Consider the following 23,101-nt stretch of genomic DNA (forward strand, 5'->3'; position numbering starts at 1 on the left):
TGAACCGCGTTGCCTCACTTCCGAACACATCAAAACTACTCCCATTTGATACGGTGATCATTTGCGATGTAAAAGCCGTATGGATGCAAAGTTGTAACCGATACCGATTACCATTCACGCACCATTTTGTGTCTATCTCCATTTTTCTCACTTCCCAATCGATAAACATCGTTTCCTGACTTTTGCGGGTAAAAATTTCAAACTAATGAACCAAAAATGCTCCTGTGCATAAGTTGCTTTTTTTTTGCCAAGCTTTTCTTTTTGTTTCTTCTTCTCCCCCAAATTGACTGACGCGGGAACTGACGTGGGGAACTGATCGTTCCATCGTGCAGCTTTTTTCCTTCACCTCTAATTACAACGGCCGCCGGTTTTTTTAGCGATCGTGAAAATTTTTTACCCAAAACCAAAGTGAGTGAGAAAATCGAAAAATAATCACCCTATTGCCAGGTTATTAAACGATGGGGGGGGGGGGGAAGAGGATTTTGTTGTTGTTGCTGTTGGTCGTTGTTTTGTGTTCCGATACTCGATCAATTGCCATTCGATTGGATGATGGAAGTATTGCCCCGGAATAGGGGATAATAAAGGAAGGAAACTGTATCGGTATTCCCCGGGTGTAGATCGATCGAATGAGGGAAAAACTGAATGTTTTTTTCCAGCAGCAAGAAGGAAGAATGAATGCTGGGATGCCACACCACACGCTGGCACTTTTCGAAACCCCCCCCCAAAAAAAACACCGGAAAGGTGCGGTGTGTGCGTGTCTGTTTCCGTTTCTGGTCGTTCGGTGGAATGAAGTGTGTACGAGGGGCGCGATCCAGTTGAAAGGGAACGAACATTGGGCCAGTTCCGAAAAGGCCTCAGAATTGTGGTGCGTTGAAATGTCTTGCGTATGCTAATGCACAGCGGGTCTCTATATCGATTGCTTGCGTCGATGCCTCATCATAAACGATGTTAGACATGAAACTTCCATTCCAAAAAAAAACTCGGCTGTTTTGTTGAACTACGGAACACGCGAGCATAACTATGGTTCTTGTGTTTTTATTGTAGACCTTTTTTTGCCAAATGTACTTCAATCTCTGCTGTACGCCAGCAAGCCTTTTTTTTCGTGCTGGTTTGTACAGTAACATCATACAAACATGAAATCGATCCATTTCCATAAATGGGTGCAACCACGCACGTAGGGAATTACTGCTTTAGATCATACATTTTACAACACTCAGTAGAATTAAAGCAAACCTAGAGTGGGAAAGCTTCGCAAATACGTGTTAGCAAGCGGCAAGAGATTTAAAATATTAAAACATTTTTTAATATTTTACATACTACACAAATTTATATTTATTTCAACACAACACCATGCTTACGGCTGGCAATTTTACCATGCATCGCGATGCATTTCGTTTCGCCTGAGTAGTGTTTATTGTTCAACCTTCCCCCAAAATACCCCTTTTAATGCAGTTGCAGTCGATCAAGCGTGTCGCATCAAAACCCGAGAAGGGGGTTTTGCATTTTTTTTATCAATCGAAACGAACTTTATAATTACAATAGTTCACCCATTTTCGTAGCCCGAAAGGCAACCTTTAAGTTATATTTTTTATTTACTAATTTATTCACATTACAAACCATTTTTAATCGCTTGACTGTAAATACTTTTCCCATAGCTGGTGACAATTTTCTACTCCAATAACGAAATAATGTGGCATATAAAATGGCCTCGTTTTACAACCTTTATTAGTGCGAAATGGAAATAAAATCCCAGATGTTTGCATTTCCTTGCCCTTTGTTCGTTGTCTCAACACTAGCGCCTAGGACACGTTTCATTAAAGAACGTGTTCTACTTAGACTATGTTTTTTGTTGTTGCTGTTGTTCCCCTTTTTTCCCCCGTCCCGGGAACGATAAGATACTTTGAATTATTTGCACAACTGCTTTAGTGGAACGTGCTCTGGTTGACGCATACCGTGACACTGGGAGAATTTTGTTTGGAAATAGAACAATAATAAAGTTGATATACTGAACTAAAACGAGTTGCTAAATGTTTACGGAAATGGTTGTATATAGTTGCAATTTAATTTTAATAATCTCTTTTCTGTTTGTGTCTGCTGTTTATGGTTCATGTTGCATATCCACAGGGCTTTTGTGATGAAATATTTAAGTTGTATCCATTTCTGGATTCTTTTCAAGTTGAAGTAGAATATGTATGAGGTTGCTGTGGGATTTCTCCAACTTTTTGATGTGGTTTTTGTTTAGTTTCACATCGATTCGGTAGAATGGTTCCAACTTTGCCACCTGAGCTCGGGAACGCTGTACAGGTCGTTCTCGAGATGTATTATTATAGCAAAACGCGGAGATCTGCGAAATGTACATAGGTTTGGGGAATACCTATTAAGCTATTTATGGATTTAGTTCTAATTGGAACTATTGGGAACTTTAGCAAGCTGAAATTGCTTCTGTTCTCAAATAACACATTTGAAAACTTTTTCTTCAAAAAGGCTTTAAACGAAATCGAGTTCGAGCGACTCGGATCTGTAGGTGGTAACTAGTGATGGGAACTCTGTAGTGGCTTCATGAATCCATTCCAACTCCGACGTACAAAAACCGGAGTATACTCCGAAGCAATTACTCTAGAGTTGCTCCGAATTACTCCGATGTAAATACTCCGGAGCTGACTCCGAATTACTCCAGAGTCGGTTCGACCAGGAGCGCAGTTAGTTGAATTGTTAACCGACCTCCCCCCCTCCCCCAAAGCAGTGCCACAAAAGAAAAGAATAAATCGAGTTCCAAAAACTGAGAAGTATTTTAGATCCTATTCAACAACTTCCAGTTGTCTCCAGCTCTCTAGTTCTCATAGGAGTATTTGGCTACCGGAACTCTGGATCAATTTGGTTTTTCTCACGTTAGGCTCCAACCCGAGGTTTTCTGCTGCCTGCTCGTTCTTTTGGTAGGCGCCTGGCAATAAGAGAGGCGTAAACCAATGATGTCTATGCCATCAGCGTATGGCAGGATCTTATAGAGACTTATAGAAGAAGGTCCTCTCAGGTTTTCATCTCTGAGACGTGGATGGCCCTCTCTAGCGTTAGGTTGAAGAATAGACAAGCTAGCCCATTCCCTTGGCGAAGAGCCTTGTTAGTATCAAAGGGTCCTGAGAGTTTCCATCCGCCATTACCTGACATGTATCGTTGGTCATTGTCATTCGTTCAAGATTCATCATCTTCTCCAAGATTTGCCGCGTGGTGATGATCTGGCAAGTGATTGATTTTCCGTTTCCGAATCTCCTCTGATAGTTTCCAACTAGGCGTAGTGTAACAATCAAATTTGCATTCAATCGTACTAAATCGTTTACTACACTACCGAAACGATCATGTCGATCACGTTACAGATGTCTGTCACGAAACAACTCCCAACAGCCAGAAAATAGTATTCATGCGTAAATAGGATTTCATCAGAGCGCAAAGAAACTAAGTTCGAGTTGTGTTTTAGCATCGAAAACACCGAGACGCAACCATCATCGATCGATCGTGTGCGTAAGATACCTTTAATTGAAGCTAAAAAAAGGGTTACTCCTCTACAGCAACATAAAAACCATTGTGGCTTGAAGGTTTTTGGAACGTTCCTCACCCCCCCCCCCCCCCCCCCCAGGCCCTTCCCTTGCTTCTATCCGGAAGTTGTACTTTCTTCTTTTTGTTTGTTCGTCTCTCTGTTGGAAGCTTCAGCTAAGATGGGCCAAACTAGCAAACGAAAACCTTCCTTCCTTCCCCCCAAAACACTGGATGATCGTCCCGCGTTGTAAACTTCCTTCTGCTCGCGATATTATTATTGGCTCCTACTGGGGTTGCACAAACAAAAACTTCCCCCTTTTCCGGCATTAGTGTGCGCGCTCGTGTGCGTTTGTGGTGCGATGGTGCGTATTCATCTCGCATATGGCAACAACTTCCGGTAGGCGTGATTCGCGCAATAATGATCGCGCGGATGGATGGTGTGAGTGTGTGCCTGTATAGGGGTTTTTTTTACTTTAATCGGACTGTTTTGTGTGCTGTTTCCGACATGCGAGGAGTGACATAGTGTTAGTTGACAACGGTGATGTTGGCGATGATCGACGTGTAAATCATCATTTATTGTGTCGCGTTCTGTTGCACGCCGTTGTACTAAATTTGGTAATGTAAAACCTCTATTCCTTTATTGCAGCGTTCAGATTTTATGTGCTGTGATTTGTGTGTGTGTGTGTGTGTGTGTGTAGTGTTATCGCCTTGGTGTGTTCTTACACCGTTCCAGAAACAGGGAAGTGTTTGGTAGAATAATAAATGCCCGGTGTCGTAAATGTCCGGTGTGTTCGACAGTGAAGTGCGTACGTTTGTGTTTAAATGTAAATTGAAAAAAAAACACAAAACAAAAAGGCATTCAATTCGTCCAGGAAGTACCGTCTTCGTGGCAAAACGGATGTGAAAAGGAAATGGCTAGAGAAGAAAGGCAAATGTGTAAAGAATTGCGTGTAAAGCAAGGAAAATAATAAATAAAAATGTGTACAGTGCAAGTGTTGTAAAAGTGGTTTGTTTTGTACGAGAAAAAAAAATGCAATTAGGAAGCTGTATTTCTGTGTTCATTCTAATACTACCAATGGTAAACAAGAGGACATTTGGTTCGCAAAAACGGGCTCCAAATAGGTCATAGTGAGCAGCAAAAAAAGCAAAAATAAATCGTTTTGTGAAATATACTTGATGTGTAGTGTTCACTGCCTGTGTTGCAGTTGGTACGTTTGTGAATAAATAAAAGCTACAACCCGCACGTGCACACAAGATGGGTCTTGCATCGTCAAAAGCCGTCAACAGCATTGCCGTGTCGTCGCATGCTACCGGCCCAGACAAGAGCAATGGCCGGCTGAGCAAGGATAGTGTGATCGTCGAGACGAACTATCCGTCGATGTCGACGGATATTCAGCAGCCCTGTTCGATACTTCCGTCACCGTCCGGTAGCAGCAGTATCGATACCTGGAAAACGTCAAGCTGTCACGTCCGTCAGGCTAGCATACGATCGCGTAACCTGCAGCCTATGCCCGATGCCGGTGAACTTGATCGACGATTTGCAAAAGTTTTGGTAAGTGATTTTTTAACTCATCTCTTGTTCATCTCATTATTTAACTCATCTTTTGTTCAAGTCATTTCTCCTTATTATTCTTCTTATTGACTTAAAAATCTCAGGAGGTCTTTTGGGACTATATTACTTATGACTTCTTTTGTCATTTTAACCTTTTCTTGGATTAAAAATTTTCATGAAAGGGTCTAATTTACTTCAAACTTTACTCAAATTTCTTGAGACACTCCGTTGCAAAGTGACAGATCGAAAAGCTAAGCTATTTTGTAGTGATCGTTTCATAGGGAAAAATGTACCATAATTTAAGGAAAACATCTCTTTTCCGGCCCTATTATGTTGTTGTATGTTTTATAACTATCTTTAAAAATATCACCACTAATAATCTTCACAATGTGATACTAACTTCTTAATATTATTTAAATACGTAGTTGGATCTTCACTAAACTGCGAGAACTGGAGAACAGTTTAGACGAGATCTGCTACCGGGTTTTTACGTGTAGACACGGCTACTACACTGCCTTCAGGCCCAATCCCAAATTGTTGTCGATTAAAACGAATCTATATTAAACAATTCCCAGAACGACTTTCTCTGAGATTTTCGCATCGTAAGATGCAAGATCTTGATGCTTATTGCTGCTTCTGTTAGACAGACAGCAATAGCACCTTATCGTGTGCCTTCAGCCTGCATCATAAAATGTAAATAAACTTACGCGAAAATATTAGTCAATGGGCAATTATCGGTATGTTTTCGCCCACTACCATTCAACGTTCTGCTGAAGAAGTAGCCTTTATTTTATTGAGGTTTTTTTTTGTGTTGAAATTTTGTTTGACAAAGAGAATTCCCAAAACCACCTTCCTACGGTTGGTGCGAACAAGCACTAACAAGTCATTTCACACGCACGAGAATCGAAAAGGAAACTGCCGAAAAACCATGGGAAATACCCAGGACGTGCGTTAGAAATGTTTCATGCAGCGGAAAACGTTCGTTACGCTTGCAAACTTTCATACCTGCTCATAAAACTGCAGAAAGCAAAAAAAAATACGCTAAATTAGACAGAGTTAATGTTGTGCTGTTTGGTTGTGGATGATAAAGATTTTTGTTTGTTTGAAAGTTTATAGCAAAACTTGTACTACCACCGTGTATCATTTCATCAGCAATAAAAATAGACGCTAAAAACGCTACATATTGTACCATATTGGATTTATGCCATGAGTCATAATTTCGTTCCAATTGACTTCATCGCGATGATTGGTCTGATTTGGTCATTATCCATGACCTACAATGAACTCATTTTGTCACACCCATTATCTTGATCGTCTAAAGTGCGTCTGCTGAATGTGGAATACTGAATGGGCGAAGCATACAGAAGAAATACCCATCAAACACAAAAGGAAGATAACCTGAAACTTCCAGCTACTTCCAGCTTGAGTCATTAGGATTCTCAGGGTGCGATTGAAAAATGACTTCATCAATCGTGTTAGGTTTCGGTGATAAAACGCGTATGGAGCGATGAGAAGCACTGGTTTTCAAAACCGCATTCACTTCAAACCCATCAAGCGCACATCGAGCGCTGCTCCAGAGCCCGTCTGTGGAATCACTTGAGCTATTCCAGATCCCCTACCGTACGGGAGGTTGGGTATTTGGTGACTGTATATGTCCAGCGTGCACAAACACAGCCAGACACAGTGTTGGGCGGATGTAGGGAGAACCTTAGCGAAACTTCACCATACCGCGATGATGAAGTTTGCCTTGAGTAGCAGCCGCAGCAAAAAACGCGCTTTTGTTGTGCTCAAATTTGTACGGAGCATGTCAACGAAGACTGTGCCCAGACTGAGGCTGGAACGGACCGTCATCCGTGACGACGTCAAGATTAGGCGAATGCGCAAAGGTGGGACAAGAACGGCGAGGAGTGCATAAATATTGACTCATCATTACGCTCGCTTAGGTAGATCTCTCAGCTCTCAGCTTGTGTGCGTTGTTTTCTTTTTTACCAGCCTGAATTCTAAGCGAGCTACTGGCAAATGGGTGAGAGACGTAGTGAGCAAAACATACAGAAGGAAAAAGCATAATTTCCGGCGAAAGATGCATCTTAAAAGCGCATCGCTGTTTTACTTGTTTTTTTTATTCCAAATGCTTCCGGAACTGAGCCATATGTACAGGGATATGGTTCCCACAGCTGCGCTACGATGAATGCGAAGCACGTTTATTTGCCCTGGCTCGAACAGTAGTGCTGCGTTGTTCTACATCGAGTTTGGATTCGACCGCAGCGATCATGGTCTGAATTGGTCCGTTGTTGTTTTACGAAGATGCTCTCAACTTGCAACTGGGAAGCAGCAAGGGGGCTTTGTAATATGATTTTGTTACAATAAGCATTCAGAGAAGCTGGACATAAACAGACATGCTATAATTTTTTTTAGTACAATTTTAGCACGTATTAGTCTAACTAATTGACTGTTGGAAAATAAGTACTTTCAGATGATGATTTTTTTTTACATTTATTGTAAGAACTGTAGAAGAACTTTACTAGAACCTTAACATTATCTTAATAATGTGCCCTTGTCAATAAAAAAATCAACCAACAGTATAGTTTTGTCCATGTTGCCATGGTTGGATTGCTTTCCTGCTGTATAAAGTCATTCAGCGCACTTGAGCAATTCGATTACTTGCCTCATATCAATACATTTCTGCAAACAACTGCACATACGGTGGATGCTTTTTGTTTTGCTTTGCATCCAAAACTGCTACCGTCATCAAGTATTGGGTATGGGTCAAGTATTGCGCAGGCATGACTTGCACCATAATAACTCCCGTCATTTGTTCCACCGATTTAACCGCCGATTTACACGTAGTGAAACAGAAGAATATTGGTATAGGTGCGTAACTACGGTTGCAAACTATTTTTGCAAAAAAAACACAAGATCCGCTTGAGGAACGCCGATTAGTCGCTTGTACTAATACCACGCTATTGTTGCGATCATGTGCCACATTTAGAACGATTGCAGTATTTTTTTTTTCAAAAAACCTCCATTATCGTTTTGATATTGAAATTTTATTACTAACCCTAACTCTGTACATAAATTTGAATATGCGTGACATTTTAATTATCTCACAGTAAAATTATTAAATTTCGTCTAGCAGTTTAATATAAGTCACTTTTAAATATTACTATTATTTATTGAGTATTACGGTCTATGCCCTATTGTACTTTTAAATATTAGTTCAAATGTTTTTCGAACACGCTATGCAAAATGAATAGTTTTTATGAGAACACATAGTTATAGGTTTATAGGGCACTTGAGCTATAGCTATAGCAAAAGCTTTAATTTCATGAGAACAATCATCGTGACAAGTTTCGAAAGTAGTTCAAGCGTGACCTCAGGGACTTTTTTCTTCTTGCCTATGTCAAACACCAAAACCAATGCTCAGGGCTGTTCATGACATCAGTAATGAAAGTATGATATATTATTATCGAACAAATTCAAGCACATATTTTAGAACAAATTATATTCAAATTTAGTACAGCTTTAGAACTTCTGCCGATTGTTGGTAGCTTAGTAGGTGAATTTTTAGTACAATTTCGAATTACATAGATTATTAAACAATCGTTAGACTCGTCGATATTAATCGTTATTTCACTACTTCCTTATCTTTGTTCAACAACATATTTTCTACACTATTACGGTAATCGGTTCGAGGTCAACAAGATGCAAATGAATGGATCTTTCATGCGATATACATACAACGGTATGGCGTTGATTGAAAACGATGACTATTACCTTCAAATGTCCAACTAGCGGTGAAGGAAGGTTTCCCTTTGCTCGGGTGGCAGGGTTTCGATGTGGTTTAATGAAAATGACCGACACCAAGAGGGCAATCAAATTTACGAGACCCTGAACTGTGTTGTTTGTTGCGTGCATGGCACCACGGCTATATGGGTCGAGCATGAAGCATGAACACATTGGTGGTGGTTTGCAGTTTTTTATTTAATTCGTTTTGTTCCAAAATAAACACTGCAGGAACTATCGCGTGTGGTGCGAGTTGCAGTCTGCGCCGCACTTTCGTTTTTTTTAATATTGATCGATAAATATCGACCAGTAGGGGTGATTACCTGAACGACTAAGTAACGTAGTTTATAGCTGTATTTTAGTGCATTATTAATACACGTATCGATTAGTTGACTATATTTACGTCCTCTTTTCAATGTTTAATGTCTCAGAACTTAAGGTCAATAAGATTCCTAGACATTGGTTTACACTTTAAAGCCTTAGTATGTGGTCACATACACGAGCGTACCTTTATAACCTCGAATATTTCGTACACAAATACCACTTCACTAGCTCAATTTGTGCACACGATGAATCAGGCTGCAAAGAAACCTTTGCCTTTCATCTGTTTCGGGTTCTGTGCTAGTACGCACAGATACGCAACCCGCATGACGATGGCGAGTTGCGTTTACGAGGCGTTTGTATTTGAAAGGGCGCATGTAGCTCTTTATGCGACGAGTATCGACACTTTCCTTTCCGTGAGACTGGGAACCAGAATCGGATGTCTACCAATACCAGATAAGCAGTGTTTCAACAGACCATTGATTGAACGCAGAACTACATCGACCGATGCTTATCGGGTAACCGGGTATTTGCGGTCTATCAAGAAATGGCGGAAATAAGAGAGAACATCTTCGAACGCTGCAGTTGAGTGGAGGTCCCATTGCAGCTTTGTCAACAACAAATGACTCTTGTGCACACACACACACATACAGTATCTGAGGTTGGCGTAAAGTACCGTAATGTCAAAGATTATCAGTTGAAATGTTAATGCACAGCTGGCTTTTGCGGTACATTCTATTCATCGTGAACCGGAACGTTTAAGTGCCTTCACGGGTAGGGGAGCACTCAACCATAAGACGTTCGTTCGACGATCGTTTAAAGACCGCATCTAGGGAAAAGGGACTCTGGGAGATGTGTGTTGTGGCTGCCTGCTTCAACCCAGTCCAAAAAAGATGGCAGTTGTGATTTTCGTCTAAACCTCAAGAAGTCTGATATAACCACATAACATTACCAGTGCAGCCCGAATGCGTGCAGCGTGTACAATTAATCACTCCGATCTGTTCGCATCCACTAGTGACTGGATGGAATAGAGTCAGTCCGGGGGGGGGGGAGGTGGGGGCCTGATTGCATCTGGTGGAACCGGTTGGAAGCATCGTTCCAGAAATAACCACACAACACAAAAACCTCACCGAAAATGGTTTTCATTCGGGCGGTTTTTTGTTGTTGTTGTTTTCCTTCCTTCCAGTAAGCTTCATAAATTTGGTGGTTCAATTCCTGGATAGAGAAATGTTCAAATTTATGCTTTTTTTTTCATCCTCATTTCATTAGTTTCGAGAAGCAGCAATGAAGGAGAGATTGACGGCACTAATTGAATTTCCACTGGGTATGCTACTGGTGTTAGAAAAATGGGAATACATGAATGTCGATGAGGCTCAAATTTATTGGCTATCAAAACTAATAGGAACCACTAGGGCAATGCAACAGGAAACATGTGCCGTAAAGCACATGCTGTAACATGTAGTCTTTATAAGTAGATTTATTCCGAGTACAGACAATCTCATCAGTAATGCATTGTTTGAGGTGGTCTGGTGGATTAAAGTTAGGCGATTTTGTACTTTCCAATAATCCAAAACTTGGGATTCCTCTATTCAGCATGAATTTTGCTATAAAAAGACAAGAAATTCTAAAGAAAAGAAAATAAAACTTGCTGAACTCATAGTGTACTAACAAGAAATAGACCTATCAGCAACAGATATTCGAAAATGGTATCGAATTCAAGTAGGACAGGACTTAATTTTAAGTTAAATTGCATGAAAGTTTTTCAAAATCCAATCTGCTATCATTTAAGATATGCCACACATCCCAAGACAAATGATCTTCACGATCCGCCATTTGTGCTGTGTTAGACGATTTGGAAAGTTGCGGATAAGGACGCAGATCATTATAATCTATTTTAACAATTAAAATTACTTTTCCAGACATAATTATAGCGGATTTATATCTCGTCTGATTAGTTTCATAGTTGAGATCAATTCATTATCATCCTTCAAGGTTCAGTTTATGCTAGTAGATCGAGTGTTCCAAGGATGGAGGATCCTTATTTCCAATAGTTATTACGTCCGTTATACTTTACAGACATTTGAAGACACTTTTTTAGTTAATAATGTCAAGGAGCCGAAGTCTTTTCCCTCATAAATAATATATTTTAATAGTCTCTTATTAATAGTCTCTTTGTGTTTTCCTTATGGCGCCTGCATACGCATTTTTATTTGATACTTCACCCGGAACTGGTCTGTTATCAGTGCTATAAACTGTACTAAATTTTACCACAGCAATGGCAAATCGTAATTTTTATGTATGGCGATAACAGAGCGCATTAAAACTCATGCCAATTGTTGATATACACTTCAATAAAATTGGAAAAAAAAGATTCTTTTCGCAATTGATTTTTGAACAGAATACGAAACTAGTTTTATGTACCTTTTGTGAAGGAAAACAGTGTCGTCAATCTGGATTAGCTATTCCTTCTGGAATATTATACAATGTCCACCGGCTGTCTAAGTAAACACTTTAATCGAACACTTAATTCAACCATTTTGATTGGTAGTGACATACGAAACTGGAACACACAGCTTAGCTGGGACATACATTTGTGCTATGGACTGTTGCACCTCCTACATGAAACGGCTGCTCGATCAACTTTCTTCGCTGGCCGGTGAAGCCCACGAACCTTGTCGTCGAGTGGGAGTGATTTTTTTATTTGTAACTGTAGAATTGAGTTAATTACGAAATAGTTTATTTGAATACCGGTTTCAATGGACGCATGCCGTTCCGAATTGGCCGTTGGTGTTGGCATCACCATAATCAAAGCATACGTTTTCAGATACAGTTTGACGATGTACTGATCAGTTTTTTCAAATAATGGAAGAAATGTACTAAAACTTATGTTTTGAGCTTCAAAATGAATTTTTTTGCTACAATTTACTTAGTTTATAGCAATGAAATTTTGTTATAAAAAAGATGAAATATTTGTGAAAATGATCGCTTTTAAAACTAACATCTTCTCCAGGCATGACTGGTGTGAATGAAGCCACATATGACTGCGAAAATATTAAATGAATGAAATTACTGGTTTCACTGTTGCTAAAAGAATTTTTGATTGAAAAAAACCACACACTCCAACAGCACAAACATCGTTCCAGACAAAAAGTAAACAAATGAATGCAAACCAACCGCAACACAAGGCATCAAGGACTCGTAATCGATCTGACACAGATTTCCTGTTCATTCATGGAAGTATCGTTATTCATGAGAGGCGAATCGTCTGCGGGAAGTAAAGGAATTAAAGCAACGCAAAAAAACAAAACGTGTAGCGTTATTTTGTGTGTTTTATTGTGGGGACATGACTAGTCGACCAAAAACAATGCTCCACTACACGAACTACATGCCTAACAATGTTAGCAACTAGTTGTGTTGACATTTTATTACTGTTAAAATCGTAATTTACATAATCTCTTCTAACCCTTTGTTATGTTTGTAATATTTAGTACTTAGTACTGTGGCTTTTATTTTTATGCCCAGTTTAGTTGCATAGAGCAAAAATGATTAAAATTTATTTTTTATTAAACTTTAATAACTTAAAGTGATGAATAATCAATGATGATCATTTAACGAATGGTTAAAAATAATTAAAAAATAGAAAATACTGGTGTTCTTCAATTTTGTATTAAAGTAGAGTAAATAAATTAAGTAAATGAATGGTTTCAACTCACCACAAAGTGTTTTTTAAATCTTTTTATTACTCGCTTGCAGTTTTCCCTCTTTTCCTTTGGAACTCATTCACTCTCTGTGCCGATTAACGACTCTGAAACTCACTGCGTTTCAAATCACTCAATATGAATGTGTTGTATGTAATGTTTTTGTTTGGATATGAATCACTTAACAAGAGTGTTTTGTTCCTCTTTACAGTTATTTAATTCGCTTCACTTTCAAGCAATTCAAGCAGATAATTTATTTATTCGAAATTTGTAATTGTACGGCTGTAAATAGTTTTATTCCCTCTTATTGAGTGATTTAAATTTAATTGTTTTGTTACGCGATTTGCCTACTCTTATTGAGTAATTTGACACATAAAATAGTAAGTCTCTAGTCAACGCAGAGAGTGAGTTAAAACGCAAATGAGTAGTCAGAAGATTATTTATTTGAAAGCATTATTTTTTATGAATCCCAAAAGAGTGAGTGAAAGATTCAAATTCTTATAACCACTCTCTAACTGTCTCGGATTATTTAATCAGTCACTATTTTCTATTAAGGCACTCTACCGAATAGTACAGAAATCTTCATCATTTTCTATATAAATTTTAATTACAAGAGACCTACATTTTTGGATCAAATAGGCAAAACGTAACTCTTGTTTTGTCACCTCATACAATACGCTTCATACGTAATTTTCTAAATCAATTCCAAAACATTAAAAAAACCATCATCATTTTCTTTGCTTTCTGTGACAATGAATCATTCCTTGCGCAACTGTGTTAGGATCAAACGGAATCGTCACCACCATCCATCCGCAAAATGGAAAAAATTGCAAATTTAACCCGCAACAGCACAACGCTTCAGCATTGTGTACGCGTGACGTTTGTAAACATACGGATTCGGTCAGTCAGCCGCGCATATGTGTCGCCATTAATCAACGTGTTCCTTAGTGTGCTCTTTGCACAAAGCTAGCTGACTGCGGCACATTACGGTGCTACTCTTCGCAGCGCTCAGAGCTAGAGACCGCCTTACAGGGACTGTCCTTCGGGTTTTTGTCTAGTGTCTAGTGCCCGTAAGAGACGAATCGAAACGCCAACTCACACTAAGTAAGGAGTTTTATTGAATGCTGCCGTTACTATTTTTCCTTGTTGAAGCACACTAACAAACCAGCGTGAATACGCGACCTGATTTTGGCTGTGGGTCGTTACCGGAATGTGGCGTTATGTTTTAAACAAAATTTCTTCTTTCAATTTTTGTTTCTGCTGTTGGACTACGGCACCGTAGCTTCGTTCGTCTGACTATCGAACGAAAGTAAAAGCAATTGGTAGGTGAATCCATCCCGCCTTTATGCCCACTACAAACATTTTACGCTCATTAACCTTCATTTATGGACAGCGCTGTACACGGTTTAGACCTAGGGGTGGTGGTGGTTTGATGTGAATGAATACGTAAGAAGAAATAGCAAAACTGAAAGCACATGGTGAACTGTTAATTAATTGACGACTACTATTATGTTTTTTTTTGTAATAAATTTTATTACCAGCTGAAAAGATTAAAATGGTTTAATTTATTAAAGTTTTGTTCAAATCATAATAAAACTAGTTAAACCCTTCCTTCACAGTTAGTTATAGAAAACGATTTCCTAATTAACATTTTTGTTTTCTTTCTCACACAATTGCTTACAGGCATCTATGGACCTTCCGCCGGACAAAGCTAAGTTGCTGAAAAATTATGACAACGAAAAAAAGTGGGACATCATATGCGATCAGGTAAGTTGAATGACGAAGAAGCGATGAATACGTTTTGCATATATTTGTAAGGTGCAGTATGGATTCTGGCGTGTTAGCGCTTCCAACAGTACAGTGTACTACCTCAATGCTACTATGAGAAAGTACTATAATTGCACCATTGTGGTGTAAGTGCATCATTATATGTTGTACCATACTCTAGCTACCATAACAGAAAAAAAGTCATGCGATCAATTGTTATTACCTCGTCAGATCGAGTCAAACCTTTCATTTATACTAAACCCGCTTGGGATGAAGCGTTTGCGTGTGCATATCATGTGAAGATTTATTATTCCATTACACGACTAAGTTCCGCTCAGCCGGACAAAAGCGTCTGAAATGAATTATGGCAAACCGTCCAGTGACGGTGCTGGACGATAATGTGACCAGTTGAAGGTTTTCTATTCTATTCTAAAAAAGGAAATAAAGAAAAAAAAAGGTTAGCATTCCCAGCATTGTGTTCCGTGTGCCACATCGCATAGGTTTCCGTATGACATCATATCGGTGGAATGCGTTTCTTTTTTAGTACTTTTATATCAGAATTCAATTTATAGCAATTGACACTTCTCAAGGAATCTATTGATCAGATATTTGTTTAGATGTTGTTCGCCTTTGGCATTATAATCGCTATGCCTCCAGGAAATTCTAGTCGTAAAGGTGACTGAAATGTCTAAAACGCGGGGCCCAACGCTCCAACGCTAACGAATGTCGTTCTAATAAGTGCTATAACAAGTTTAGTAACAAATGTTTTGTAGCTATCATTTGTATATGTATAGAGACCATTAGGCTAGATCAAGGTTGTATGAACCTGAGCTTAATAATACCTTCTATACTTGGAAGCTAACGATCCATTTATTATGATCAAGGTGTCACAGTGGCGCCTAGATCTCGTTCCTAGATACATCGATTCGGAAGTCGGGAATATAGCGTAAGAGAGGTGTGAATTGTTAACTTGTTAGTACCCATCACACATTGTGACTGTGTAGAATGTGACAAACGGTCGCTAACTTCGTAGTAAGATTGAGTATATTCGCTTTTTTTCTCAACGCATTCGTTGATCTCCTATGTTTTGATCTTGTCATTCTGAGGAAAAATGTTAAGTTCCAATTTTTTTTATTTCTTGTTCCAATGTGCTCTTGAATGGACTTATTGCATGCTCATTCACGACATGCATGTTGAAACATTCATTACCTTGGATCTTCGCTTGCAAAAGAAAAGGTTTACGCTTTGTGCAATTTCTAAAACGTCTTGCCTATTGATAGTGCCATTGCCCCAGATCGTGGTGTGCAGTGTTTCGTTCCTTTTCGCTGCACAACGATTCACAGTAAGATTGCCTGCTTGCTTAAGGTTGTTTTGCATCGGTCTATAATTATTTCGTATTACGGCATATCTAATTTCGAAGTGCCGAATGTCTTAAAAGGAACCCCAGCTCCAATACCTTACCCCAATACCGCAGGACCAGACCTGACATCAGTACGAAAGAGTGAACTTAAATCGAATCAAAATGTCCATCACTTCATCGGTTAATATTCCTTGAACTTTTATTTTAAGCTAATGGTTGTTCATTATAGAGGTGCATTTTGCAGAGCTAAACGTCCATTGGAGGTGGATAGTGCAAAGGAGTTACAACTTTACTCGATATATGGATGTAACATTGTACTGGGTTAGAAAGGTTATACGTCTTAAGACATTCTTCAAACCCCTAACGAAGCATTTATTCATGTTGGATAAACATTTATCATTAATCTTTTGGATAAACACTCCAGGCTAGGTGTAAAAGCGCAGTAACTATTACATCAAAGCGTGATGATCGTCCCGAGCGGTTTTACGAATCTATTCACTCTAGAAATGGAGAAGAAACTGATAAACGTGTTACTAGCAATCCGTACTAAAAGTCAATATCAAGTTCGAAGTAATCATGGTGCGTCTGCCGATGTGCGAAGCGATAGTAGCATTAAAAACACATTATGTAAATATTTATCCAAAGTATTATTAGAAAGAAAAAGGAAAAAGGTTAGGAAAGCATTTCTGGCAGAGAGTAGTGCAGTGGAATTTGAACATTTGCCATTTGTCTGTTTATTCCATTTACATACGTCCAACAAACTCACTAATGGTTTCACTTGCGCGAACCACGATGATTGCTTCTTGTAAATTGTCCGGAAGTTGTCGTTTGAGGTGCTGCGTAACTTCACAACCAATCAACTCAAAATTGAACGATTGTTCATCTTTGTGGGCGAACTCTACGGAATTGACCGTTTGGCAATCATGCGAATAAATACTACATTTCATCAGTTTAGTATAGAATGGATTATTTGTATTTGAAGATCCCGTATTACAGCGAAAACACTGAAACTAGAGGAATAATAGCTCACTATGGTGAATTAACTCGGAGTGAGTAACTCACATTAAAGAGTTAATTCTTCTATTGATTCTTTGAAGAGCTCACTCCTATCACTCATGTAGCAGTTCTTTCACTCGCTCATGAAAAAGTGACATCAATATTTCGGGAGTGAAATGACTCTTTCGAGATTTATTTGACTTATTCGTTAATGAAATCTCTGTGAGTGAGATATGTAGCAATAATATTTTCAAAAATTTAAGTTAATTATTCTATAAATATTGTAACGATACGATACTCCACCATTCAGTTGGCTCCGATTATTTCTCCGGCATCGCTTGATAAGCCGCAAACAGCTGCAAAAGCTGTTACTTTCGCCCAGAGGCACAAACTTGCCGAGCGTGCTATGATAATGCAGTTTAAAATAATAATAACTCTTGTGCAATGCGCGATCAATATGCGGCCACAGTTTCTGCTCGCTTTGTCGGTTGCTTCGTATTTGTTTGTCCGCCGTCTGCATCATCTGACCGACTGACCTCACCGGGAGTTTCAATCTCTTGACGCCCCGATGACGTTACACACGACTCACGACTCAAATCGTAGAGAGCCCACACGTGGTGCTGGGTATGAGATCATTTGGTGATAAATCATCGCAAGGAATGATGTAAGGCACTCATCGTATTTGACCGTTCCATGAATAATACATTGCACACTGATCAATATCATGGAAATGTTGGAGAAATTAAAGAAAATAGTCATCATACGAGCAGCAAGCAATCGCTGTTTTCTTACGAAATACAGCGGGCAGTGCTGTTTATCTATAACAATCCCCACAACTCTAAAAATAATGTTTATAAATAAAATGCTCTCATTTCCCGTAGTTGATAAGAAGGGTACGATAGTTGTAGCTAACTTTCTTGCATCTGCCGTAAACGGCGCATATGATTCAATTACAACTTTCCTATTTTATTTATTTCCGTTTTCTTCTTCAATTCTCCTCCTCTCTCTCTCTCTCTCCAGGAAATGGTCCAAGCAAAAGATCCTCCAGCACACTATCTCACCAAACTTCGCACCTATCTCGACCCGAAGGCATCCCGCAGTCACAGGGTAAGTAATGGACAATCGCCACAATTGCGAACGCAGCAATAGAACATTTCGATATAGGATTTCAAGACTGATTTCACGCACTCATCGGTGACATTTGAGCTGCTCAATTTAAAGTCTCTGACGTCGGAAGTTCTACATTACTGTATTCCAACGGTTCGATGTCTGGAAATGGCCCTGGAACTGTTTCCGTTCGCTCGGAAAATATGATCAAATCGGTGACAGGCCACAGTGTTAAAGCAGTACTGTGGGAGTTGATTTACGGCAAGATATCGACTTTCCCGCAATGTCCCAGGTGTTCCAGGGTGACTGCCAATTCTTGCCTGGATCACCTGAGGGATCGGCTTACCCGCAGCGCTAATGCCATTTGCAGTTTCCCATCCCCAATGGTGGAGGAAATCAACCAAGCCGAACGTCCATTGGCGATCGCCGTATCGTTGTCACGTTGCGCGATCGATTTCGATCAGCATGAGAGAACCCTCTCGAGACGGTGGCAATATTTTACGGCTTCCATGGTAATAATGACATGCATGAGAATATCATTGAAGTACAAATGAAAGTTATTACAGAAATTGCCGCAATGCAATAGTTGGACATATAGCTGCATATGTACCAACATTCAAGGAAATTAATTCTGATGTCAGTTTTCCAAGTTTTATATCGTTAGTTTCAAATGTTTTAATCCGGTGCTTTATATGATACATGTTTTACTAACTTCACAGAAACGCAAGATGGTGGGCGAGTCCACATCCACGCAGGTGTTGCGCGATCTGGAAATATCACTCCGAACAAACCATATCGAATGGGTGAAAGAATTTCTGGACGATGAAAATCAAGGTCTCGATGCACTGATAGATTACCTCAGCTTTCGGTTGGCGATGATGCGCCACGAGCAGCGAATTTTGGAAGCAAAATCCGAATCCGACGAGGGTCTGACAACGAAAGAACCGGCAGCTAACAGCTCGTACGGCAGTAACGAAGCGAATCATAAAATAGCACCGAACGGATTCATGCGTCCCGGTTTGGGTGACATGTTGGATAGCCCGAGTATAAAGCGACGTTCGCGACACATCGCCAAGCTAAACATGGGACTCACCACGGATGACATTCACGTGTGCATCATGTGCATGCGCGCCATCATGAACAACAAGTACGGATTTAACATGGTGATCCAGCACCGGGAAGCGATCAACTGTATTGCGCTCAGCTTGATACACAAATCACTCCGCACCAAGGCACTGGTACTGGAGCTGCTGGCAGCGATATGTCTGGTGAAGGGTGGGCACGAGATTATCCTGTTCGCGTTTGACAACTTTAAGAAAGTTTGCTCCGAGCAGCGCCGGTTTCAAACGTTGATGGAATATTTTATGAACTACGAGCTGTTTAACATCGACTTTATGGTGGCGTGTATGCAATTCGTTAACATCGTCGTACACTCGGTGGAGGATATGAATTACCGTGTGCACCTGCAGTACGAGTTTACCGCGCTCGGTTTGGACGAGTATCTGGAGAAGCTACGGCTGACGGAGTCGGAGGAGCTGCACGTTCAAATTTCCGCCTATCTGGACAATGTGTTCGATGTGGCCGCCCTCATGGAGGATAGTGAAACGAAAACGGCCGCCCTGGAGCGGGTGAACGAGCTGGAGGACGAACTTGGCCGGGCGCTGGATCAGGCGAGCGAAATCGAACGGGAGGCACTGTTTAAGCTGGGCGAGCTGGAAGCGGAACTGAGCCGGACGCGTAGCGAACGGGACGATTTGTATAACAAGCAGCTGGTGGTTGAGGATGAAATAGTTAAACTAAAGCGCGCACTGAAGCAGCACGAACAAGAATCCCAAAGCAGACAGTCGATGCTGCTCGAGCTGGAAAATCTAACCAAAACACTACCGAAAGGTACGTCCATTGCGGACGTATCGAATCTGCTGGCGAAGGGTGGCTTATCCGAACTAAGCCCGACCGGTTCGGGTGCAGCTGGACAGCAACAAGCACCACCCATACCACCACCACCCGCCCCACCCATACCACCCTCGGCGGCAAATGCACCAATGCCTCCTCCACCACCCTGCCCACCAGCACCACCCGGTGGACTGCTCAACGGAAGTGGTGAACCACCGAAAGCACCACCGAAACCGCCCACATTCATACCAGTGCCACCGCCGATGGGTGGACCGCACGGTGGTTACAATGCACTGCACTGTACGGACGGTGCGATGACCATAAAGCGCAAGGTGCAGCCAAAATATAAGCTTCCCACGCTCAACTGGGTCGCGCTCAAACCGAACCAGGTGCGGGGTACGATCTTTAACGAGCTCGATGACGAGAAGCTGCATCGGCAGATTGATTTTGTCGATTTCGAGGAGCGGTTCAAGATCGGTATGGGCGGCCCGGTCAGCAACGGCAACTGTGATATGGATGGGTTGACTGCGTTCCCCAGCAAACGGTTCAAGAAACCCGAGCACATTTCCCTGCTCGAGCATACGAGATTGAGAAACATTGGTAAGTTACCGAAAGCCCCGGTTGGCACAACCTTCAACCTAACCTAACCGTCTTCTTCTTTTGCAGCAATATCTCGAAGAAAGCTAGAAATGCCGGCCGAAACCGTTATCAAAGCGATCAACAATCTCGATCTCAAGCTGCTGTCGCTGGAGAATGTCGAACTGCTGCAAAAGATGACACCGACCGATCAGGAACAGAAGCTTTACAAAGAGTATGTGATAGAGAAGAAAGATCTGAACCAGTTGACCGAGGAGGACAAGTTTATGCTGCAGCTAACGAAGGTTGAGCGGATCTCGTCGAAGCTGTCGATTATGAACTACATCGGCAACTTCTTCGAATGTTGGCATCTCATCAGTCCGGTAAGTTGTCGTTTTGGGAATTGCATAACGTTAGGCGCACCATGTGTACTAAACCGGGCTGAATCGTATTTTATAGCAAGTGTACTCGATCATGTCTGCATCCTCATCTATAAAATCCTCGAAAAAGTTCCGCGCCGTGCTGGAGGTGATACTAGCATTCGGTAACTATCTGAACAGTAGCAAGCGTGGTCCGGCCTACGGGTTTAAGCTACAGTCGCTCGATACACTGCTCGACACCAAGTCGAACGATAAGCGCATGAGCCTGATGCACTATATAGTGGCCACTATCAGGCAGAAATTCCCCGAACTGATGAACTTCGATACGGAGCTGTTCTGTATCGATAAAGCCGCCCAGGTATCGCTCGAGATGCTCATCTCGGACGTGAGCGAGCTCGAGAAGGGTATGGAAACGGTACGCAAGGAAGCGGATTTACGGGGCAAAGGTACCCAAAGCCACGTGTTGCGCGATTTCTTAGCCAACTCCGAGGAGAAGCTAAAGAAAATCAAAACCGACTGCAAAACGGCACAGGTACGTTGGCTCGAGGCGCTCTCGAAACTCGCTTTTTGGCGAATGACATGCGCATAACCTTTGTAACCTTTGTTTCATTGTAGGAATCGTTCAAAGAATGCATCGAATACTTTGGCGAATCATCACGAAATGCGGATGCAAATGCGTTCTTCTCACTGCTAGTCCGATTCGTACGAGCATTTAAGGTATGTTACAAGGTTTTTGGACACTTCGCTTCATGTATCCACGATTATAGCACGATTATTCTTTCACACACAATATTTCCAGGTCTGTGATCAGGAAAATGAACAACGGCGCCGGTTAGAGGCAGCTGCTTTACAGGCGTCCGCTAAAAAGGACGAAGAGGAGCAAGTGGTGCTACGGAACAACAAAATCAATAATCAAAAGAAGCAACAGGTACGCCCCTTGGCCGATGGTAACCCTATCCGACTATCCACTGCCTTTCTGCAAAACCTAACCCATATGAACCGGGAACTGCAACACGTGTTTGGGTCGGGCACATCCTTTGTTAGTTGATTGGGAAAAAACGAATTATTATAGCGGGTTGATAAAATATGCATTACAGATCATGACTTTCAGTTTCGGGCAACCATTTTGTTCCCCCCCCGGGGGTCCGTTATATAGTGGTGTTTTATGATTTAAGAGTATTGCTTAGTGTTTCGGTGCGTGTGTGTGTGTGGATATGAGTGTGTGTGAACTAATACTTTATTTTTATTTCTGCTCTAAAAGTTTCTGTTAATTACACTAGTATAAGTAACTATCCAACGAAATGCCATAATATGTTTCTCATGTTATAGCTGTTCTTTTTTTCATTTTTGGGTGCTGTGCCTTACCGAGCGATACATGGTGTCAACTTGTTCGATAATCATTGTGTACTATATTTCATTTCTTTCAACCAAGCCTCTAGTGTTTGAGAAATTGTCAAACTAATGTTGAGTATAAAGAGAGGTGAAGAAAAATTAACAAATGGTATAAATGTTTATGGCTGAAGAACAATTAAATATAGTACATGCTATAATTGTAACCATAATATAATAAGCACGATGTGCCCGAGAGTGAAGCTAGTTGCATTTGTTTGCTTTTATACATTAAAGATAGTGTTTACGCGAGAACGAGCTTCATTTAAGCGTGTTAAAAATGAAAACATTAAAAACATTAAAATATAAACCCAATTTTTGTGTAGATTAAACATCATTTTTTTAAAAACAAACGATTCATTTTGTGGATAAAACAAAATGGTAACACATTCCCAACGTCTAATAGGAATGTAATGCGGTTTTGGTTGATTTCAAAATATGTCTCTTTGTTTGTTTAAAATAAAGTAACATGTAACGACAAGAAAAGTTGTAACTTTTAAGCATTACATTAGGGACCGTTGCTTTTTATAGGAAAAGGATCTTGCACGTGACATACGATAATGCTGCTGATTTGTACATTTTTTGCTGCAATTTCTGTACGTAAACAGAAGAAGAAAAAACCTCTTATAATCTTCCTCAATAATGTCCTTTATGATTTAATACATTGTAAAGCTTCGTCCTTGCTCGCGTGGCGTAAAAAAAATAATAAAAAATAAATACTTTCATCCTATCAGTAGTATTGACGATT

General features: G+C 40.5%; 1 protein-coding gene across 2 annotated transcripts in view; it reads left to right on the forward strand.

Moving 5' to 3' along the window:
• Positions 1-23,101, forward strand: part of LOC125770422 (formin-like protein) — a 31,475-nt gene that overhangs the window by 6,475 nt on the left and 1,899 nt on the right. The window contains exons 2-9 of one of the 2 annotated variants that reach the window (XM_049439986.1): positions 4,178-5,083; positions 14,569-14,652; positions 18,029-18,115; positions 18,835-20,608; positions 20,675-20,967; positions 21,044-21,496; positions 21,580-21,681; positions 21,764-21,892. In XM_049439986.1, the coding sequence (XP_049295943.1) occupies positions 4,787-5,083; positions 14,569-14,652; positions 18,029-18,115; positions 18,835-20,608; positions 20,675-20,967; positions 21,044-21,496; positions 21,580-21,681; positions 21,764-21,892 (3,219 nt within the window). In that variant the 5' untranslated portion in view covers positions 4,178-4,786. The remainder of the gene's footprint in view (positions 1-4,177; positions 5,084-14,568; positions 14,653-18,028; positions 18,116-18,834; positions 20,609-20,674; positions 20,968-21,043; positions 21,497-21,579; positions 21,682-21,763; positions 21,893-23,101) is intronic. The other variant, XM_049439987.1, reaches the window with a different exon arrangement.

Source organism: Anopheles funestus, chromosome 3RL (genome assembly GCF_943734845.2).
Source record: "Anopheles funestus chromosome 3RL, idAnoFuneDA-416_04, whole genome shotgun sequence".
Classification (NCBI taxonomy): domain Eukaryota; kingdom Metazoa; phylum Arthropoda; class Insecta; order Diptera; family Culicidae; genus Anopheles; species Anopheles funestus.